Source organism: Ovis canadensis, chromosome 1, assembly GCF_042477335.2.
Source record: "Ovis canadensis isolate MfBH-ARS-UI-01 breed Bighorn chromosome 1, ARS-UI_OviCan_v2, whole genome shotgun sequence".
Lineage (NCBI taxonomy): Eukaryota > Metazoa > Chordata > Mammalia > Artiodactyla > Bovidae > Ovis > Ovis canadensis.
In genome coordinates, this window is record NC_091245.1 from 255,314,431 (window position 1) to 255,337,487 (window position 23,057).

The window sequence follows — 23,057 nt, forward strand, 5'->3', positions numbered from 1 at the left end:
CGCCAGACACCCGTGGACGTGATGCGCTCCCCACTCCAGGTGGGCTCAGAAGCTGGTCCCTAAAGGGACCCAGTCAGGCCAGATTCCAATGAAACTGAGGACGCTGAGTACCCACAGGAAGTTAGCCAACGGAAAAAACAGGGCGCACAGAAAAATAAGAAAAATTATCTAAGAGATGGGGAAGGCTAGCACAGAAGCTAGACAGTCTGTAAAAGGAACTTAAAAAAGAGCTTTGCCAGGGCATCCCTGAAAAGACAGGAGATGGGCAAGTGCAGAGACAGGAAGAGGAGGCTGTTGCAGGCATTCAGCAGGTCATGGCCTGGGCCAGGGAAGGGTGGGGGAGAAGAACGCCTTCTGACTGGTGTAGCTACATTTACCAGTTTACATATACAGGTATGCTTCTTAGGTACAGTGAGTCAACAAGCCCCATAGGATTCAATAACAAGACTCAGTAGAAAGACATTTTATTCATCTTCTTTGAGAATTCATTGTATTAACATTTGCTCTTTTCGTGTACAGTTATGGACCCATGACTTTGCAAATGTGGTCTGCCCATTGATATCAGCCAGTATTCGCCTTTTGATGTTCACAGTGTCCCAACTTTGGCTGAGGCAAATTTACCTCTCTTAGACTGATTCCTTGCATAATTTTGAATGACCCACCTATTTAAAGCTTTTTGCTTCTGGCCCAACAAGGTGTAAGTGTCCTGGCATTATTATCTTGCTCATTTCTACCCCAGACCAGGTATAGAATCAGACATTGCTCCAAGAAACTCTGGCTCCTTTTGAGAGAAAAATAGCAAAAAAAAAAAAAAAAAGCAAAATATAGGGTACATTGCAACTAGGCCACTTCGGTGGCAAAAAGCCCAAAAGGAAATCTACTTCTAATGTAATGTTTTATAAAGGCATGAGTTCATATGGATGGACTCAATTCAGTTCCAGTAGTACGCTGCTGCTGCTACTGCTGCTGCTAAGTCACTTCAGTCGTGTCCGACTCTGTGCGACCCCAGAGACGGCAGCCCACCAGTCTCCCCTGTCCCTGGGATTCTCCAGGCAAGAACACTGGAGTGGGTTGCCATTTCCTTCTCCAATGCATGAAAGTGAAAAGTGAAAGTGAAGTCGCTCAGTCATGTCCGACCCTCAGCGACCCCATGGACTGCAGCCCACCAGGCTCCTCCGTCCATGGGATTTTCCAGGCAAGAGTACTAGAGTGGATGCCATTGCCTTCTCTGCCAGTAGTACACTGCTCCTACTCAAATAATTGAGTATACCATTGACCTTCCCTTTCACTAATCCTGAAATCTAGTTTCCTATCCAAATAAACATAATTATTTACTTGCTGTGACAACTTAAGAGAATAGTTAAAAAAAAAAAACACTGTCAGTACAAACAAAATACTGAGTGAAGTTTCTGTTTGAGGCTGCACACTCCTAAGGACTTGTTGCCAAACCATTTGCTCTAGAGTCACACTTAATCTGAGCTTCCCTAGTGGCTCAGCAGTAAAGATTCCACCCACAATGTGGGAACTGTGGGTTCTAATTCCTGGGTCAGAAAGATCCCCTGGAGGAGGACATGGCAACACACTCCAGTATTCTTGCCTGGAGAATCCCATGGACAGAGCAGCCTGGAGGGCTACAGTCCATAGGGTTGTGTTGAATGCTACAGTCCATAGGGCCCTGCACTTCAGGACACGGCTGACGTGAGTTAGCACACACATACGCTTAGTCCCCCACACTGTGGAAGGACTTAACTAACATTGTGGTTCTTCTGTTTCCATTTATTTTCATTTAGAGGAAGCTGCAATCTGCCCTCACCGTACCCCTCCATTTTCTGCTTCATCTTGTCATCTTCCCATAGGACTTACACACTCCCAATATTCTAGATAACTCACCTAATAATGATAAATACTGTTATTATTTTTTTTATTATTCCTCCCCCAGGCCCCACCATCCAAAGGTAAGCCTCATAGAACCAGGATTTTGTTCCTTGGACCCTGGTAGCATCTGAAGGCAGGACTAAGAAAAAAGTGCTTGACTCTGGGGATCAGGGGTGTCTGCTCACTGGGCATCATCAAGGACTGTGAGAGATGGTCAGTATTCCTGTTGTAGTTACTAATCACACCCCTTTCACTCATTGAAGAATCCGGGTGATAGGGGTAAATCAATCGGAGGAGAGGCCAGGGAGTCAAAATACCAGTATTCCAGGGCAGATGGAATGGCCAGCCATGGGGGAGGGCTCCCCTCTACTCTCAAGGACCAGCTAAATGTTTGGTGCGTGGTCAGGCTTCCATAAATGATTCTGGGGACATGGGAGGACAATGGGATAATTGAGGGAAATGTCTGGATACCTGTATAAACCTGCAAGGTGGATGGGCAAGGGAACTAGCTGTGAGAGGGATGCAAGCGGAGGGAAGTTGGGGGTCATTCCTGAGTTCTGGGTCTGGACAGGTGATAGGGCAACTGTGGCTCGAGGGTGGAGGGCAGGGGAGAAGAAGGAGGGGTCATGGCTGGTGGAGTAGTGGAGTCTTTATTCCTGCAAACTGAAAATATGGTTCCAGTTTAGAAAGAAAGAAAGTGAAAGTGAAGTCGCTCAGTCGTGTCCGACTCTTTGTGACCCCATGGACTGTAGCCTAGCTGGCTCCTCCATCCATCCATGGGATTTTCCAGGCAAGAGTACTGGAGTGGGTTGCCATTTGCCACTCCAAACTGGAGTGGGATTCCAGTTTGGCCAAAGGTAAACTGAACATATACTCTTCATAAAAGAATCAAACAATGCAGAACCATACAAAATGGTACAAAAGAGAAGCTCTCCAGTGATCTCGTCTTAGAGAGAGCCCCTCCTCTGGCCCCTAGAAACCCCTGCCCAGGTGGAGAGAGGGCTAGGGGCCTCTGCCTTATAGGGGAAACACCTGGCTGAAGCAGTTAGATTGTCTCCACCTCAAGGCTGGCTGGAAGGGGCCCAGGAATTGAGGGTGGAAACAAACCAGCTCAGAGGCTCCAGAGCTGGGAAGGGTGGGGTCTATGATGGGAGACCCAGGCTTTGCCCAACAATTGCTTCAGCCTTCAAGAGACTTCCCCTCCATCCCTTCTCTGACCCTGACTTTTCCTCACCTGGTGGGCGAGAGGGTCAGGAAGAAGCTTCACTCATGGGTCCAGGACGAACATGCTGGGAGAAGTAAGGACACCCTGAGGGGCTATCTTAAAAGAGTTCCCCAAGGGATTTTCTGTAGTGTGAGGTCCCAGGAATAGCCAAGAGCACCTTGCCTCAGTCAGAGCCCCCATGCAGCCAGACACTGTCCCCCAGTCTACCCCTGCTCCATCCCCGACCTGGGCTTACCCCCAGCATCCTAACCAAAGGTGGCCTTCATGCAGCCTGGACCCAAGGTTGATGATGTAACTCGAACCCTAAAGACCACTGTTTCGGAAGAAACCAAAATGAGTCCCCAAGGTGACCTCTTTCTATTTTTCATGCTGTACTGTTAACAACTCCACAGGAGAAAGGAGCACAGAACACATTACGCTTACCATCGACAGCCTTCTGCAGTCTCATCTCATCATACACACTCATTTCAGCTGCTGTCCTCAGCGTACACACCCTATTCACCCTGCACAGCATTTCACAGGTCAGCAGCATCCACGCACAGCCCATTTTCAGTGGGGCTGTAGTCTCCCTCTAGGCCACAGATCTTATTGCTGGCTGAGCCATTCAGTCACCTCTGCACAGGCGGGCTACAGTCCATAGAGTCACAAAGAGTCAGACACGACTGAAGTGACTTAGCCCACATGCATGCAGAGGCATTTGGCTTGAAGTGAAATCAACCTCGTTGTACACACTCTTCTTTTCGTCTTCAAAGTGTCCTCCAGGAAAGTGGCCATTGCTTGTGTAGTCTCTGATCATTCCTGTTACACATGGATCTGCTGCTCTTCAGAAAAGCAGAACTAATCACAACATACAATGTTGCCAGTTTCCCGACAGCTCTGCAAGTGGCAGAGAGATAATATAGATATATATACACATACGGTTTAATGGTCAAGTAGTTAACCATTGTACAGATGAGAAAACTGAGGGGCAGAGAGACTAAGTCATTTCCCCCCAAGGTCATCCTGCTAGTAGACGGCAGAGATCCAGTGTTGGAGGTCACATCCCCTGACCCCCTCTTAGCACTCCATCAGCCATACCACCCTGCCTCTGACAGCTGCTTCTAGACATGGACATGGCAGCCTCTTCTCTTGTCTTTTGTCCTTGAAGGAAAAGAAGTGCAGCCTTTCCCCTAGTGGTTTCTGCATCCTGCAGCCCAGATTTCTCGGCTTCATCTGCTAGATACAGGCCTTGAGGAGCTCCTCAGAAGAGAGCCCTGAAGTCACACAGGCTTCTACCTCTTCTTTTCTGCAGCTGATTAACTTCTGGGGTGAATTTGTTATTTTCTGAAAGACAATTTTCATTCATATTCATTAGGTTAATAGTCATAGTCAGAGTTGAAGAGAATATCACCAAAAATCCCAACTATTTGACTCATTAACTTTCTAGCAGGAAAAAAAGCCCGAAGAGACTTCCCTAGTGGTCCAGCAGTTAAGAATCTGCCTTCCAATGCAGGGGACACAGGTTCAGTCCCTGATCAGGGAAGTAAGATTTCATATGCCTCAGAGCCACTAAGCCCATGCCTCACGACTACTGAACCCACACACTCTGGAATGAGCCACAGTTAGTGAGTCTCTGAGCCACAACAAAGATCCCACGTACTGCAACCAAGACCCAATGCAGTCAAATAAATAAACTTAAAAAAAAATAGACAATTCTAACCCCTAGACCATGGGCTTGCCATTTTACTGAGATCATCTCCCAGGTCACTGACTAGTGGATCTCTTGGCGCCCTGCCTCCTCAGGGACCCTGCCCCACAAAAGTCCAGCATGTAGTGCTGGTTCCAAAAATCTAGCCTTCTTCCACCAGAGAGCTCTGAGAATAGTGACCTGGTCCAAGGCGCTCTACAAACAGCACCAGCACGGTGTCCGCTCCAGGGATGGTGCTCCATAAACAGAAGTCCCTCCCTACTCGTATTTCACTTTCTTGCCATCTTCTCCCAGTGAGCCCAGTACATCATCATGCTGCTGCTGCTGCTAAGTTGCTTCAGTCATGTCTGACTCTGTGCGACCCCATAGATGGCAGCCCACCAACTCCCCCATCCCTGGGACTCTCCAGGCAAGAACACTGGAGTGGGTTGCCATTTCCTTTTCCAATGCATGAAAGTGAAAAGTGAAAGCGAAGTCGCTCAGTTGTGTCTCACTCTTCGTGACCCCGTGGACTGCAGCCTACAAGGCTCCTTTGTCCATGGGATTTTCCAGGCAAGAGTACTGGAGTGGGGTGCATTTCCTACATTATCATAACTAATGGTAAAAATTCAGGTATCTTCCTTTCAGGGTAACTCTCTCCACTGTTGCTAACTCAGTCACTTCCAACAGACTCACTCGACTCTTAAACAGCTTCTCCTGAAGTTCTGCTCATCATTACTCTGAAGAGTGGCACATGGGCACAGACAGGTAGGCACCAATGATTTCCTCCACACCAGTGCCCAGGAGACAACAGCTTCATCAAGTCAGTTGCTCTGGATCTTGTTTGTAAAGAAGTGGCTTCAGGGCTTGGCAAATAATGGGCAAGGACAGTGTACAAGCAGGGCTCACCAAACAGGATGTCAGTGTGGAGCCCGCCATCAATTCACACTGATGGTCCACTCATTCTCAGGACGCTGGCTACCTACATCTGCAGTGCTTATACCTGATGGTTTCTTAAACTCCACAGCAGCGCTGTCCAGCGGAATGTACTGGGAGCTACATGTGCAATTAAAAATCCTCTAGTAGCACATTTTATAAACTAAAAAGAAATAGGTAAAATTAATTTTAATAATATACTTTATTTTTAATGTTATTTCAATATATAATCAATATAAAATATTAATAAACCATTTTTCACTTTCCTTGTACTGCCTTCCAAATCTATTGTGTATTTTATAGTTACAGAATATCTCAGTTTGGACCAGTCACATTTCAAGTGCTTAATAATCACATACACTAGCAGCTACTGTTTTGGACAGTGTAGTTCTAGAATGTTAAAGTGAATCGGCATAATCTCAGAATTTCAGAAGGTACAAAACTGTCATCCCATAGATTAGAACAAACTTTCAAGCAAGGTTGAGCTTATATATATATAAGCTTATATATATATAAACTTGAATCTATATTTATATATATATAAACTTGAATTAGTTCTTAATGCTCAAAAATCAGGAGATTTATTATAAAGTCTGGATTTCTGGTTTCTCATTTCAAATGTGGAGCCCAGGGAGCACCAGCTCACATCTCCTCTTGGTAGCCTGCTTGAGCTGAGAAGCAGATGCTTTCTTTAGTTGGGACATGTGCGCCTTGGTCCCCATATCCATCTCTCCCTATTAAGTCACATTTACTGCACTGTACACTTTTTGTTTTTTCTGGGCCCTTGTTTTCTTCTGTATCTCTCTGGGCCCCCGAGGCATCTGAGTTCACAAACTTCACTTTCTTTTTTTGTTTTTAACTTTTTATTTTGTATTGGGGTATAGTCGATTATTATTCATGCCTGGAGAATCCCGTGGACACAGGAGCCTTTGGGCTATAGAGTCACAAAGAGTTGGACATGACTGAAATGACTTAGCACAGCACATAGCCAATTAACAATGTTGTGATAGCTTCTGGTGGACACCAAAGGAACTCAGCCATACATATACATTTATCCATTCTCCCCCAAACTCCCCTCTTATTCAGGCTGCCACATAACATTCAGTGGAGTTCCATGTGCTACACAGTAGGTCCTTGTCAGTTATCCATTTTAAATATAGCAGTGTGTACCTGTCCATCCCAAACTCCATAAGTATCACATCCCCCTGGCAACCATAAGTTCATTCTTTAAGTCTCTGAGTCTGTTTCTGTTCACAGACTCTACTTTCTGTGAAGCACACAAAGTCCATTGAAGCATATCTCAATTTGGAGATGACTAACTAAAAAGCCTCTTGGTGAAAGTGAAAGAGGAGAGTGAAAAAGTTGGCTTAAAGCTCAACATTCAGAAAACAAAGATCATGGCATCTGGTCCCATCACTTCATGGGAAATAGATGGGGAAACAGTGGAAACAGTGTCAGACTTTATTTTTGGGGGGTTCCAAAATCACTGCAGATGGTGACTGCAGCCATAAATTAAAAGACGCTTACTCCTTGGAAGAAAAGTTATGACCAACCTAGATAGCATATTCAAAAGCAGAGACATTACTTTGCCAACAAAGGTCTGTCTAGTCAAGGCTATGGTTTTTCCAGTAGTCATGTATGGATGTGAGAGTTGGACTGTGAAGAAAGCTGAGCGCTGAAGAACTGATGCTTTTAAACTGTGGTGTTGGAGAAGACTCTTGAGAGTCCCTTGGAATGCAAGCAGATCCAACCAGTCCATTCTGAAGGAAATCAGTCCTGGGTGTTCATTGGAAGGACTGATGCTGAGGCTGAAACTCCAATACTTTGGCCACCTCATGCGAAGAGTTGACTCATTGGAAAAGACCCTGATGCTGGGAAGGATTGGGAGCAGGAGGAGAAAGGGACGACAGAGGATAAGATGGTTGGATGGCATCACCGACTCGATGGACATGAGTTTGAGTGAATTCCGGGAGTTGGTGATGGACAGGGAGCCCTGGCGTGCTGCAGTTCATGGGGTCGCAAAGAGTCGGACATGACTGAGCGACTGAAGTGAACTGAGCTGAGCTTGGGGCCGTCTTGGTGTTTGCCACCCACGTTTACAGTGGAATGTGACAGCAAGAAGAGAAAGAATAAAGCGAGTCACAGAAGAAAACTAAGACCTTTAGCACCAAAGCCTCCATCTCCATGAAGCAATTATGGATAAAAGACAAGGAAAACACATTATATTTTAAAATAGGGAACACACACCGAGCAGTCTTAATATAATTCTCCTTGCATGTATATTTTTGCTTTAGACTGTTCCTTCGTGATATAAACTTGAATGGAAAGAAAAGACATTCTTAATGGTATATTTCAAAGTGCAACCATCACCAACTGTAAAATTACAGATGTAGACATGAAATGTTTAATCCAAACAGATAAAACACTTACAAGCTCAATAGGACTTGTTGAAGCTTCTCAAGGATTTCCACTTGGTAATTTTCCATGGTTTAATTGGAAAGATGCATGGATTTTGCAAGGTTGGCTGGAAGCTGCTTTTTAATAGTTTGGAGGATTATCTATGACTAAGGCCAATGCTGAAGCGCAGCTGCTGCTGCTGCTGCTAAGTCGCTTCAGTCATGTCTGACTCTGTGCGACCCCATAGACGGCAGCCCACCAACTCCCCCATCCCTGGGATTCTCCAGGCAAGAACACTGGAGTGGGTTGCCATTTCCTTCTCCAATGCATGAAAGTGAAAAGTGAAAGTGAAGTCGCTCAGTCGTGTCTGACTCCTAGTGACCCCATGGACTGCAGCCCACCAGGCTCCTCCGTCCATGGGATTTTCCAGGCAAGAGTACTGAAGTGGGTTGTCATTGCCTTCTCCGGAAGTGCAGCTAGCCTGTACTAAAGTTGAGGCTGAGGATGAGGAGAGATGTCAGTGGAGATGTGCAGCTCCAGAACTTGTTTGGGGTTTGATGGACCCTAGCGATCTATTTCTCACACAGCACTGCGGGAAATGCATATACTCAGAGAAATTGTCCACATTAAAATCTGGGGGAAAACAGAATAGAAATTAAAAGACTTATGGAAAGGAATGCATGTAGGAAGACACTGGAACGATGTAGGAAGGATGGAGAGGGGAACAGAGAAGCAAAAGGGGGTCAAAGATCATGGCATTTATCTTCCATGGACGAAAGTGGACATTCTCTCACAGAATCTCTTGTCTCTGGTCTCATCTCAGTTGCTTGGATTTTCCCTGGACTGAAAGGAGATCAAATCAGTCAATCCTAAAGGAAATCAACCCTGAATATTCATTGGAAGGACTGATGTAGAAGCTGAAACTCCAATACTTTGGCCACCTGATGTGAAGAGCTGACTCATTGGAAAAGACCCTGATGCTGGGAAAGATTGAAGGCAGAAGGCGAAGGGGGCGGCAGAGGATGAAACGATTAGATAGCATTACTGATTGAATGGACATGAATTTGAGCAAACTCCAGGAGATAGTGGTGGACAGAGGAGCCTGGCATGCTGCAGTCCATGGGGTGGCAAAGAGTTAGAAACGACTTAGAGACTGAACAACAACAAGAACAGAATGCATTAGGATTCCTAGGAGCTCTTGTCTTTTGAGTGCTTTCCTTGTGCTCCTGAAGTTCTGCATAGATGCAACATGGAGGGAGCTCTGGAGGCCTGCTTTTGCATTTCCCCCACCCCTGCAAAGCACATGGGGCCTGCCCCCACAGGGAGACTCAGATGGATGGCCCAGGGTCCTCAAGGCTTGTGAGCTGTGGGGACCCCTCACCCTGGGTAGTCACTGGGCAGGTGCGGATAGTTCCCCTGCCCCAGCCAAAGGCAAAGCACTGTCCGCATGCCCCACACTCACACACATGCACCTCACCCCAAGAACCCAGGATACTCTTGGTGTATGAATTGACTCTGTTGTGTTGGAACTTGTTTCTGGATATAGCTGCTGTTATAATGATGGGAGGGGGCCAAGAAGGCCTGGTTTGCCGGTCCTCAGGGTAAGACTGTGCATGATTCCTGGAACGCCGAGCTCCTGGCCTGGGCTACACACCTGCTGCCTTGCTGTGCCAGGCCCTAGGGGTAAGCAGCAGAGGCCTGACGGGACCCTGGGGGAGGCCAACCTCCACCCAGAAGGGTGGTCTCCCAGCCCCTCTAATTAGAAGGGAGGTCCTTCTCCCTTCTTGGTGCAAATGCTTGTTCACCCACGAAGCGGAGGTCCATATCCCACTCAGGCCCAGAAGACACCTGGACAGCGCGTCACACTGAAGGGGAGGAGAGTAGTCACCAAGGTGTCGGGGAGCATCACCACGGGGCAGCAGGAGTGCTGGAGCAGCCGGCCCATCTTCCAGACGGAGAGCAGCGCCACCACCAGGATCAGCACGAAGCCCACAAAGGCAAGCAGGGCCAGCGCCAGAGGCAGGGCCTCTCCTGAAAACAGAAAGACAGGAACCGGCTTAGGAGACAGCCCCAAAGACCAACTCGCTCGCCAGTCCTGGGCCTCCCTGGCCTTCCCGGGATTGGCTCTGCAGACGGATCAAGAGAGCAGACTCCGGCACCCTGAGATCTAACATATGCCCCAGGGACAAGAGTGACCACCATTCAATCATTTTTCTAGAATCCAGATTGGTTTCCAGAAAGGGAGGAGCCTCATGCATTAAGCACTAGCTGTGTTTGCACACACCTTGGTACCACTGCCAGAAGGAAGGCAGAGAGCCAGGCCCCCAGGCAAGATGAGGGGGTGGCGCCCAAGAGCACAGCCCAGAAGGGAGCTGGGCGGTAACTGAAAACAAAGTGTGTTTCACAATTTTCTCTTGGCATTGATCTGTATTATGGAGGAAAATACTGAATTCAGAACAGTCACATAATAACTCCGATGTAGCAAGTCCTGGCCATGGCTAAGTGACTTACCCCAGGTCACACACGGAGGGCCGGGCCGAGCTCCAAATGCTACTAAGTATTGTATCAGAAAGTGCCAAGTCTGAGCATCTGGAGATACCGAAGTGCGGGATGGGTTATTTTCCCATCTCTCCATCCTATTCGTGTAGCCCCTCTGAGCTGGGCTGCTCACCCACAGTGTGAAGGGTGGCACAGCTGATGCAGCTGCAGAGAAGCTGGGAGGGTCTCCTCAATGCTTTTGGAAACTACTTTGGCAGTACACATCAAGAGATGGGGCTTCCCAGGAGGCTCCGTGGTAAAGATTCTGCCTGCCAATGCAGGGGACATGGGTTCAATCCGTGGGTCAGGAAGAACCCCTGGAGAAGGAAATGGCAGCCCACTCCAGCATTCTTGCCTAGAAAACCCCATGAAAAGAGGAGCCTGGTGGGGTACCGTCCACGGGGTTGCAAAAGAGTCAAACAGGACAGTGACTGAGCACAGAGCACGCATCAGGAGATACACAAACGTTCAGACTCTTTCACCCGCTCCTGTGAGTAGATTCCAAACAATAATTCCAAAGAGGACAAAACATACACATAAAGCAATTCATAGCAACGTCTAGATTAGAGCAACAGCTTCATAACCAGCTGTCCGCAGAGCCCACAGCAGCACACCTGCACCTCCCTCCACCCCAGTATGCTCTGGTGTGTTCCCTCATAGCACGAACCACCACAGGAAACCATCGCATTTGCTTACTTGTCTGTCTACTCAACTCGAAGGTAAGCTTAGTGAGGGTAGGGACTATATCCCAGTGACAGTGCTCAGTAATTATTCACTGAATGAATGAATGAATCCGTGAAAATGAACATCATCTTCAAAAGCAGATGGAAATGGGTACTTCCGGAAGTAGTCCCATGGTTAGGAATCCAGCTTCCAATGCAGGGGACATGGGTTTGATCCCTGGTCTGGGAAGATCCTATATGACACTGAACCATTAAGCCCACGTGCCACAACTACTGAGCCTGCGCTCTAGAGCCCACGAGCTGCAACTACTGAAGCCGCCATGCTCTGCAACAAGAGAAGCCACTGCAACATGAAGCCTGAGCACTGCATGGAGAGCATAGCCCCTGCTTGGTGCAACTAGAGAAATCCCACATGCAGCAAGGAAGACCCAGCACAGACAAAACTAAATAATCTTTTATAAAAAAGCAGATGGAAATGACCTAAATATCCTCAAGGAGAGGATGATTTGCCACATCATCAAATATCAGCATGTCAGGTCAGGAGGTCAGCTATTAAAATGAGAATTAGGGTACATAATATACACAAGCTTGTTCACTGCATCATGGGTGGTAGTTGCAAAACACTGGAAAGCCCAGAATATACCTAGTTACGGGGTTCTGTTACACGTATTTTGACACACCCACACATTGGCTTGTTATGCATCTTTAAAAATGAGGTAGATCCATATGCACTGACGTGAACAGGTGTTCACAATAGCAACACCAAGTGACGGTGAGGGCGGTGCCGAGCAGTAAGCATAGTACAGTCCCAACTGTGCTTGTGAGTTCTGGCCTCACACGATGACTGCAAAATTAAACACCACACTTGCCAAAGGAAACCTCCTCAGTGGTGTGGGAAGAATGGAAAACTTGGATCAGGAGGATCCCCTGGAGGAGGAAATGGCAACCCACTCCAGGATTCTTGCCTGGAAAATTCCATGGACAGAGGAGCCTGGCCGGCTATAGTCCGTGGGCTCACAAAAGAGTCAGGCACGACTGAGCAACTGAGCTCACACACACACACGCACACTTCTTATTCTACATTCTTCTCTGTTGTTTGAATTTTTTTAACAAGCTTGACCTACATGGTTTTAAAAAATAGTATAAAATGGTAATCAGAAAGTCTTCAGGAAAAATGTTTTTGATATGACATTTGTGAAAAAGCAGACACAAAACATATGTACAATACAACTGGAACATATGTCTACATGAAGGATAACACCCCTTTAGAGGATAATTTGGAAACAGCAGTCAAAATTCAAATGTGTATCCCTTCAACCCAGCAACTCTGCTGCCAGGAATTTATCCTTCACATACACCAGCAAGTGATCTATGTACAAGGTAACTAATGAGAGCATTGGCTATAATAGCAAAATATCAGGAAAAAACCTAAATACCTCTCAATACCGTCCGTGTGTGCTCAGTTGCTTCAGTCATCTCCAACTCTGCAGCTCTATGGACTATAGTCTGACAGGCTCCTCTGTCCATGGGATTCTCCAGGCAAGAATACTGGAGTGGGTTGCCATGCCCTCCTCCAGGGGATCTTCCCAACCCAGGGATCAAATCCCTGCCTCCTCGCAAGCAGATTCTTTGCTGCTGAGCCACCAGGGAAGCCTACCCCTCAATAGAGGGGTAGTTAAATTAGTTATAGGTACACAACACACAATGGAAAACTAGGTAGCTAGTAAAAGAAGGTTAAAGAAATTCTTTTTTAGATATGAAAAAATCTATAATATGTATAAAGTGAAAAAAGACTTTATAGATCCAGAAGATCTATAAAAAGACCCAGAACAGTGCACAGAGTATGCTACCATTTGTGCTAAAAAGAAGAAAAATATATAATAACTTATTCCCATTTACTTGTAAATGCACTGGGAAGTTTTCAGAAAGATATACAAAGAGCTAACCTTTATGGGGGAGTGGATAGGAATGACATGGATGAAGAAGAGGAGGAGGTAGCCAATTCCAAATCCTTATCATATTTTTTGAAATATATATGTACCAAATATTCAAAATTATATTTTAAAAACTAAAAATCTCTACACAAATGTCACTAGCAGTGTCTGTATGGCAGAATCATGGGATGTGGGGTTTCATTTTGCTTCTCTTGATTCTAGGTTTGTAGACCATAAAAACTTTAAGGGAAAAAAAATTAAAGAAGAGGATTCTACAGATGTCCTATCAGGCCCCTCCTAGCTGAGAGCTGCACTACACAGTGGGTACCCCTCACAAGCTCTGAGCTTCAGGGGCCCCAACGCCTCACCTACACTGGCCCAATTGACAGGCAGCAGCCACCTGGTCAACCAGCTTTGCAAAGTCTGTCCTCAGGCCTCGGAAGCTTTCAGGGGAAGTGTGCCAGACAGCTGCCAAGGGACCCCCACCCAGCCCGAGGGTGGACTTTTACCTCAGGGTTGGGGTGGGGATTAGGATACAGCACGCTTTCACCACCGGAACCCATGCAGCCTGCGGGAGCAGGTCAGGGAAATCAAGGGGAGACTCAGAGCCAGAGGAAGCAGCAGGCGCCATGCACCCCTAGGAGGGGCAGGCAAGCTGCCTTACCTTGCACCTTGACACATTCTGTCCGGCTGAAGGCACTGTGCCGCCCGATGGCCTTCACGAACGTCCGGGCCTTCACACAGTATGCCGCCCCGGGCTCCACCGTCTCCAGGTACACGGGAAGGATCCCGGGCCTCACCACTTTGACGTGTTCCTTTAGGAAACCAGAAAACAGTCACAGCCTGAGCGAAGCAGGCCAGGAAAGGGAGAGGAGGAGAGAAGGAAAGCTGTCAATGTTTCCTTTCCAGCATGCATACAGAATGTTCCTCTCATTCTTTCATTCATTCATTCACTTTTTAAAAATTACTCATTTATTTAGCAATTCATTTAGCACCTACTGTGTGCCAGGCACAGCTGTAGGCACTGAACAAAACAGGGACACCCAGCACTGAACAGAACAAAAAGTTCCTGCCCCCACGGAGCTTATGCCATATACGAGAAAGCTGGACCATTGACAACACACATCAGGTGGTGACGAGGGTTACGAGGAATCGTGGAGCAGGACAAGCAGGTAGAGAGTAGAGAGGAGGCACCAACAGAGGGGCTCGGGGAGGCCTCTCTGATAGGATTATACTTGGACAGAAAGCTGACTGGGTGCTTGGCCCAGCCACGACTTCCAGAGGGTCAGTGAAGAGGAGTACTGCAGCCAGTGGGCAGTGCCTCCTCAAGCATCCACCCATCCACTGTCTGTCCGTCCATCTGCACAGCCCTCCACCTCTGCCACCCCCTGAGACCTGCGGAGGCTTGTCTGGGCCAAGCCCAGGTGACTCAGGGCAGGTGCTCCTCTCCCAAAGAACCTGAGGGACCTGCCTGGTCCCTGCAGCCCAGGCCCCTATCTGCTCCCACACGACTGCATCCGCCCGACGCGCAGTGCCAGGCCCTACCACTGAGCCCTGACCCAGCAGGAGTAAATGCTAGGAACCATGGCTACTCCCCTTCCAGGGGAGTGTGGTGGGGCACATGTCCTGGCATTAGCTCAGGGGTATCCTTGGCCAGAGAAGGGTCTATCAAAGGCCAGCGAGCATCTGGCAACCCCTACGCTTGACCTGATAAAATCAGCAGGACCAGTCAGACTTCTTGGCCTGGGAACTGGTATTGAGGAACTGAATAACTGCAGCCAGAAGCAGGGACCAACGGGAGAGGACATGGTGAGGGGAGTCAGTCGCAGCCATGGACACTCACAGGAAGGAGTGATGAGGGGTTGGGGCAAGCTGGGGCGAGGGCCATGGACAGAGTGCATAGAGGGGACCCCCAGGGGGAAGCAAAGGCTCTCCAGGCAGACGGGGGCCTCTGGGTGAGTGACGCTGTGCAGCTCTGGGCCTGCTCCAGTCATGGATTCTGTGAGAGCCCCCAACAGCACCGTGTTAATCCTTGTGACAGGGCTTCTCTGGTGACTCAGTGGTAAAGAGTCCTCCTGCCAATGCAGGAAACACAAGTTCGATCCCTGGGTCAGAAAGATCTGCTGGAGAAGGAAATGACAACCCACTCCAGTGTTCTTGCCTGGGGAATCTCATGGACAGAGGAACCTGACCTGATGGGCTATATTCCCTGGGGTCGCAGAGAGTCAGACACAACTGAGTGACTAAACAACAACAATCCTTGTGACAGAGCCTGCTTTTCCCTGCACTGATTTGAGTGGGTTTTATCACCGTTTCAGCTTGGATAGGGCTCCACAGGTGCACCCACGCTTCATGCCTTCTGCTGCTGCAGCTCAGCCACTCCCTGTGAGAGAGCTGACCTCCCACCCAGGCTGGCCTGCAGCACCCACCCCACAGGGAGGGGCCGTGCCCCATCTAGGCATTCCAGGTGGCCCACTGGCTTATAATTAGGGTTGTTTATAAGTTAGCTCCTGGCTCTCTGCCCCTAATTCTGCACTCAGCCCAGATACACACCCTCAAGAAGCTGGGACTGGCCTCGTATACTTATGAAATCATCCAACTGATCTGGAACAGCCCTGTCTGCTGCCCCTAAACAGCGGGAAGAATGGCTGAGAAGACACGCTGATGGGAGAGAATAAATGCATTGCACAGGTATTGTGGATCCAACTATGACAGAGTTTAAGGCAAGGAGGTAGCCTGCCTACTTCAGTGAATATGTCCTAAGACGGCTCCCAGCCAAAGTCTGGGTGGGACCAAGGCAGTCCATTGAGTTTGATGCTGCCAGCATTGTCAGCCTACACCCATCTCTGTGTTCCCTAATTTCACCCAGGCCTGCTCATCCTCTGGCCACCACAGACAGCAGGCACTGCAGGAGCCAGCCTTCCTCATCCAGCTCTCAGAGCTTCTTCAAAGTCTGACTCAAAGGTCCCGGCTGCAAGTCTCACCTTGGCACCGGGCTCCCTTCTCCAGTAGAACACAAAGAACTCAAAATGGGGCCCTAGATCTTCCAGCTTAATAAGCAGGTGGAAGCCGTCCATGGTGATCTCCATCCCAGGCGGGGTGAGGATGGCTGTTGGCAAGACAAGGGGAGAGTCAAAGCCAGTCCCAGACAAGACTGATTTCTGTCCAGGGAGACCATGACCAAACCATCAGTGGAAACACGCCAGGCTCATGGGAGGGGAGGGGTTTTGATGTGGCTTCACAGCATGCAGAAGCAAGCACTGTACTCAGCAGGTGCTCAGTAAACTCTGTGAATGATGAGCAAATGAAAAAAGCAAACAACAACCATGTAGTACAATTCACATAGATCAGTGATATATACCGTCTGCTGCTAACTTTCAAACATCAGCAGATCAGCAGCCTGTGGATGGGTTGGCCTTTCCATTCCCAGTCCAAGGGGTCTTCATCTCATAGCCTTATGGGAGATGTTGGAAAGTCAGAGGGTTTTACAAATTCCACGAATCAGCTCTAGTAATTACAGCCTAAGCACAAACACCATCCTTCATGTTTTTGGATCCGAAACAGAGAGACCCCACCGGCCCCATGGATACTTTCCACTTAGTAGACCAGAAACCAAAGGGCCCACACAGTCTTCAGTCCCTGCCTACTGATGATGGATCCAGACCTTCCTCTCAGATCCAGACACTGCAAGACCGGAAGGGCCACCCTAATTGTGGTCTGTGGCTTGGGAGTGTGTTCTGGCTAAACCTCCTGCACTGGGGTCAATAGACACTCAACAGAAAGGCAATTCCTACAGGGAGTTTTCAGAGAACAAAGTATTTCCTGGCATCTAAAGAGCTGCCTGGAAAGGGGACACGAGGACCTGGGAAGTCAGGGGCCAACTGTACAAAACATACCCAGATCAGAGGCTTCATATGAGCACACAGCACCACTAGAATTGCCTCTGAAACACCTCCAGTAAGAAAGGTGATATTTGACTCCTCCACTTTTAAGTTAAACATGATTAGAATTGGATCCCCTTATCTCCATCTATGTAGAGAATATAATTAGACAAAATGACCACATGTCATTTCAGTTCAGATGATTTTCTGACAATGTTGGGGCAGGAACTTCTCTCCTATGTACTCTACATACTCATCTCATTTAATCCAACCAGCAAACTTCAGAAAGTAAATACTACTCCTACTTGCAGGTGACATAGCAGAGCCTCAGAGAGGTTAAGTGATATTCCCAGAGTCCCCCAGTGAATGGCCAGACTTTGAGCTCATGTCTTTCCACGTTTCTAGACTCTGTTGTGTGGGGTGATTTTTAACTCCCAAGGAACAGGATGCACTTCGATCACTTAAATCAGACTCTAGGGATGGGTCCCGAAGATCAGGGGTTCTAAAGCTCTCCTGTGACTTGGATTTGCATTGAGGTTAAGAACCTCTGCTCTCAACAGGCTTCCCTTTAAGAACAGGGGATCCTTTCCAAGACAGCCTTAAAACCAGATTTTTCACGTCTGAGGAGAAGTTGGGGTGGGGTTTTACAAAGGCCAAAAAGCAGACGTCATGCCCTGAGGAGTCTCAGTTTCCTCCCAGCTCTGCAGCTGGGTCCACCTGTGTGAGGACCCTCGTCCTCTGCTTCTGGGGCAGGTACGAAGACACTTTTCCTCAGCTCCTCGGCAGCCAGCCCTTTTCCTGTTTATACTGACCTTCTCAAGCACAAGTTGCTAGTGCACACACACACCCTCAGAGCTGCGTAGACACTTCCTTATCTCCAAATGCCCCATGCCTGCCTTTCCAACAGCTGCCAGCCTCCAGCAATGATCTTGGCTGGAACTCTGCTTCCAGGAGCCAGAGGGAGGTGGTGCTGGTGCTGCCCAGGCGCTGTGGGTGGAGGCAGAGCTACAGCAGCCTCCGGTGCCCCTCCGGCTCCCCCAGGGCCTGGCACTGGGATCCCACTGCTTCCACCATGTCCTGCCAGTGCCATGGGAGAGAGGGCAGGCAGAGGAGCCCACATCCTGCACCAAAATTCCTACTGGCATCCATTCCAAAAGGACTTCCGTGTAGCTCAAACGGTAAATAATCTGCCCGGCATGCAGGAGACCAGGGTTCGATCCCTGAGTCAGGAAGATCCTCTGGAGAAGGGAATGGCAATCCACCCCAGTATTCTTGCCTGGAGAATTCCATGGACAGAGAAGCCTGGTGGGCTACAGTTCATGGGGTCACAAAGAGTTGGACACGACTGAGCGACTAACACAAACACACATCCATTCCAATGGTCCCATTCCCGCCCCCCAGCTCTTCCCTTCTTCCTCTGCTTGCTGGCTCTCAACTCTGGGCATATCCCTAGGGTAATAATAATAATACAAATAGCTGAGTTCTGTTACAAGGCAGCACTGCCCTGAGCATTTACACTTTTCATCTCACCCCCAACCACCCACTGAGGCAAGCCACTGCCCCTCTCACTCAAGTGGCTGAGCCGGGATTTGAACCCCGTCTGTCTGACTCTGGAGGACCAAGTTCTCTCTCAGATCTACCTTCACCTTCCTCAACCTCCTCCAGCAGGGGCTCCCTCACCTTCTAACCCTCCTGGTTTCTGCCAACCCCCACACTCCTCAGGAAGCTCTGACTCACTCCATTGATTTAGAGGCCGCCCCGACCTCCCTGTGTCCTCACTCCCAGCAGAGGGTCACCTGTCACCCAGAGAATACAGGTTCCCGAAGACCTTTCATTTGCCTATCCTGTGTGTCCCAGGGGGTCACATCATCGCCCACAGCTGTCTTTCCACCTCCATTCAATCCCCGAGTCGGCAACCTGCCCAACATCCTCCCTCCACCTGCTCCATGAGACCACTTTCAAGAGGACCTATTTGGGGGCCTCCCTCAGGCCCAGCAGCAGCTCATCTGTTCTCCCTTCTCTGACTCTCTCCCTGTCCAGCACTACTGGTACCCTCCCCTCCATTCTCTTTAAACCCTAGGTTTCCCAGAATCCTAGCCTGGTTCTATTTGTCCTCATATCTCGTCCCTGGACACCCTCACCTGCTCTCAGGCCGTTAGCTATTAATTTCATTTTGTGTGTCTGTGACCTGTCTGAGTCCCAGGGCCTGATTCCCAACTGCTAATCAGACATCCATGGGATGATATCTGATAGGAATCTCAACCTCAAAGAGCCCAAAGCCAGCAGCATCTCTTATTCCTCAGACCAGCCACTCCTCCTGGGTTCTCTTCCTTGGATGGCATTCCTACTGACCCCATCTGGAAGTTGGGTGTCATCACCATCTCCCCCAACTCTGTTTCACGGGAACTGGTCACCGAGCTCTGTCCCTTCTAACTCAATCATGTCTCTGGAATTTGTCCTCTCCTTCCCACGCCTCCCCCTCCTCTAGGATCACGATCCACCCCGGTTCAGCTGGAATGTTACAGCCCTCTCTTCACTCTTCCCATGGCCTGCAGGTCTGTCCTACTCCCGCTCACTTTCCACACCACAGCCAGAGCAATCGTTCTGTACACAGACCTGAACCAGACCCCCTCGTCTTCCATGACGCTCCTCTACTGATCTGATGAGACTTCATGTAGAAGCCCTTCACCATGACAGCAGCTGCTTCCTCCCCTCCAGCCATCCAGACCCTGCTCCTGCTCTTTCCCCTCGCTCCCTGCTACACACTGGGCATTGTTTGCACTCTGCCATTTTGGTCACCAATCCAGATTCTTCGCTTACTTCTTTCTCAATATGTTTGCCAGGTTCCATTGCTATAGAAAAGTTACTTATTTCCAAAGGGCTGTTTTTGGTCACTCTGATCATGTATAGACCCTATTGCCAAAGAAGATGCTCACACAGGCATCAAAGATGGGGACAGTGAGGCCTCAGATGGAAGGCAGTGTTAAGAGTTAATGTTGTGTGATCACGGTAGGGAGAGACCATCCCAGTGCCTCTACCCACTTCCAGAGCACTTTTCCTTCCAGAGACAGTCAGGAATAACTTCCAAAGTCTCATTTCAAAACGAGAGAGAGGAAGCAGCTGGCAATGTTTTCAACAGACCAGTTAGGGTTGTCTATGTTTGTAGCATTCTGACTTTGTAAGACTCATTTGACGCTGAAAAGAATCCCAACAGTCTCAGTGAGCACGGCTGCTGAAGGGGAGGCTGCTGAAGGGGAGGCTGCTGAAGGGGAGGCTGCTGGGGGGCGGGGGAGTAAGGAGAGAAGGGCCTTACTTGAGTTCTGGTTAAAGCGGTGCTTCAGAGTGCTCCAGGCTGAGGTCAGTGAGCCCAGGGTGGCCCTGACCCGGAGGCTGTATGACACAGTAGCAGTGATGTCCTCCGTGATGTCACACTCAGGCCTTTGAGTGGGTGAGCACCAGCTGCTGGGGATCCAGATGTGGCTTGTGTACAGGCTCTCATACTCCCTGGCCAAAGAGAGGAGGGGACAGCGGTAACACCAGGCCCTTCCACCCTGGCTCAATGACAATTTCAAGTAACCACCTCCTCCGCTAACTTTTTTCGGGAAAACAAGTATTTGCTCCACATTCCGTTCCTCCCTTCTCCTCTGTCACCAACCATCCCTTCTTCCTGACTCCAAAGACAAGGGAGACCCAGGCATCAATCCCGCTCTGTCCTGGTCTCTCCATCTGCACGGTCGCCACCCTAGTCTCAGCGACTATCACCCCTTGCCTTGCTGTGTCTCCGGACAGATTTTCCTACTTCCCTTCCTGCCAGTCTTCAAACCATTTGTCACTCAGCAGAGCAGAGCATTTCCTTAGTGACTTTCAAAGAGCCTAGAATGGAATGCATACTCTACCCCAGCCTACGAGACTCTCTGGCCTCTTGCTCCGCCCCTAAAGGCGATGCTCCCTCCACACGGGCCTCCTTACCATTCCTCCTGGCTGGCAGGTGCTTGCTGTGTCTCAGTGCCCTGCCCCCGCATTCACACAGGTTGCCCACTCCTGTCCTTCAGATATTGGCTTAAATATCACATCCTCAGACAGACCTTTCCTAACCATCAGATAAAAAGCTGCCACAGAGCCAACTCACTGTTGCAATGGCTTTTAGCTCCCTCCTAGAACTGATTTCTATCTGAACTTACCTACAGCAGTGCTGCCTGATAGAACTTCCTATGATAGTGAAAACTTTCTGTATTCGTGTTGTTTTATATGGTAGCCGGTAGCCACAGATGGCTATTAAGAACTTGAAATGTGGCTCATATGGCTAGGAAACAGACTTTTGAATTTAAATTTGATTAATTTGAGTATAAATAGCTGCCGTGTCTAGTGGCTACCACGTTGGACAGTGCAGACCTGGTGTACATATTTCTTTAAGTTTTTACTGTCTCCTCTAAATGTAATCTTCTTCTGCCTGGAAACTTTGTGGTCTGTACCCCTGAGCCTAGGAGAATGTCTTCGCATGTAGCTGCTTGGTTCGTATGAATTGTTAATGAGCTTTACTGAGTACCTTCTGCATCCCTGTCACTCCTTGACAGCTCTGAGGGCCTGGACACCTGGAGAAGGACCAGCTGACCTATAGGGTCACAGTTTGTTTTGGCTTTTGGGGGCAAGCGTACTGTCAGGAAAACTGAGGTCTCCCCGACCCCTAAAAGATACAAATCTCCAAATAATTTCTCTTCCTCAAGTCAGAGGCAAACTCATTTCATCTGAAGATTTTCTTCAGCTATAGACAACTGACTCACTGTTGGAAAGAAACTTCACGAAAATGTATTTATATACGTTTGTGTTCTCAGACAGTTCACTGTCAAATCCATGGGACAACTTCCCTTGTTGCTTCAATTCTCTTAGGGCCCATGAAGACAGAGGAGGCAGATCATAGAAAATCATCTTTCTCTGGGCTCACAAAGCCTTCTTGAGCTCTGGAATGAGGGCTGTGCCTCCAGGAATCAACTACTGCCTAAAGGAGAGAAACTAAAAAAAAAAAAACAACACAGCAACAACAACAAATGCTCACCCCTGGTACTCGACAGAATAGTGTATTATTTCTTCAGGCACAATCACTGGGCTCCACGTCAAGACATGCTTCATGTTGGTTGATTGCATAGAGAGGTTCTGAGGGGCAGGTAGAACAGCCACTCCATCTGGGACCAAGGAGACAGACAAGCTGACGAGGTGAGTTCACCTCAGGGAATGCCACAGCTTCAAGTTAGCTGCTAATGGAAAGTCAAACATGCTTAGGAACTAGTCAGTCATCAGTTCAGTCGCTCAGTCATGTCTGACTCTTTGCGACCCCATGAACCACAGCACACCAGGCCCCCCTGTCCATCACCAACTCCTGGAGTTCACTCAAACTTACATCCATCGAGTCAGTGATTCCATCCAGCCATCTCATCCTCTGTCATGCCCTTCTCCCGTCCTCGATCTTTCCCAGCATCAGGGTCTTTTCAAATGAGTCAGCTCTTCGTATCAGGTGGCCAAAGTATTGGAGTTTCAGCTTCAACATCAGTCCTTCCAATGAACACCCAGGACTGATCTCCTTTAGGATAGACTGGTTGGAACTGGAAACAACTCTAATTTTACCATATTTGTGTTCACATGCTAAATGTTGCTATCATCATTGTAATTCTCCCTTTGGTGATAGAATAGCATATTAACACTAATAATAATATGTATGTGGGTGCTTAGTTGTGACCCACTCTTTGTGACCCTATGGAATATAACCTGCCAGGCTCCTCTGTCCATGAGATTTTCCAGGCAAGAATACTGGAGTGGGTTGCCATGCCCTCCTCCATGGGGATCTTCCTGACCCAAGGATCAAACCCACATCCCCTGCATTTCCTGCATTGCAGGCTGAATCTTTACCACTGAGCCATCTGGAAAACC

General features: G+C 48.6%; 1 protein-coding gene across 2 annotated transcripts in view; it reads right to left on the reverse strand.

The window, feature by feature from the left end:
- Positions 1-2,504: 2,504 nt before the first annotated feature.
- The window catches only part of IL20RB (interleukin 20 receptor subunit beta), a 39,049-nt gene continuing 18,496 nt past the window's right edge, over positions 2,505-23,057 (reverse strand). The window contains exons 2-7 of one of the 2 annotated variants that reach the window (XM_069565152.1): positions 22,189-22,387; positions 20,449-20,639; positions 16,239-16,363; positions 13,919-14,069; positions 9,988-10,130; positions 2,505-4,423 (exon numbers count right to left, since the gene is read on the reverse strand). In XM_069565152.1, coding sequence (XP_069421253.1) covers positions 4,316-4,423; positions 9,988-10,130; positions 13,919-14,069; positions 16,239-16,363; positions 20,449-20,639; positions 22,189-22,277 — 807 coding nt within the window. In that variant the 5' untranslated portion in view covers positions 22,278-22,387 and the 3' untranslated portion in view covers positions 2,505-4,315. The remainder of the gene's footprint in view (positions 4,424-9,987; positions 10,131-13,918; positions 14,070-16,238; positions 16,364-20,448; positions 20,640-22,188; positions 22,388-23,057) is intronic. The other variant, XM_069565147.1, reaches the window with a different exon arrangement.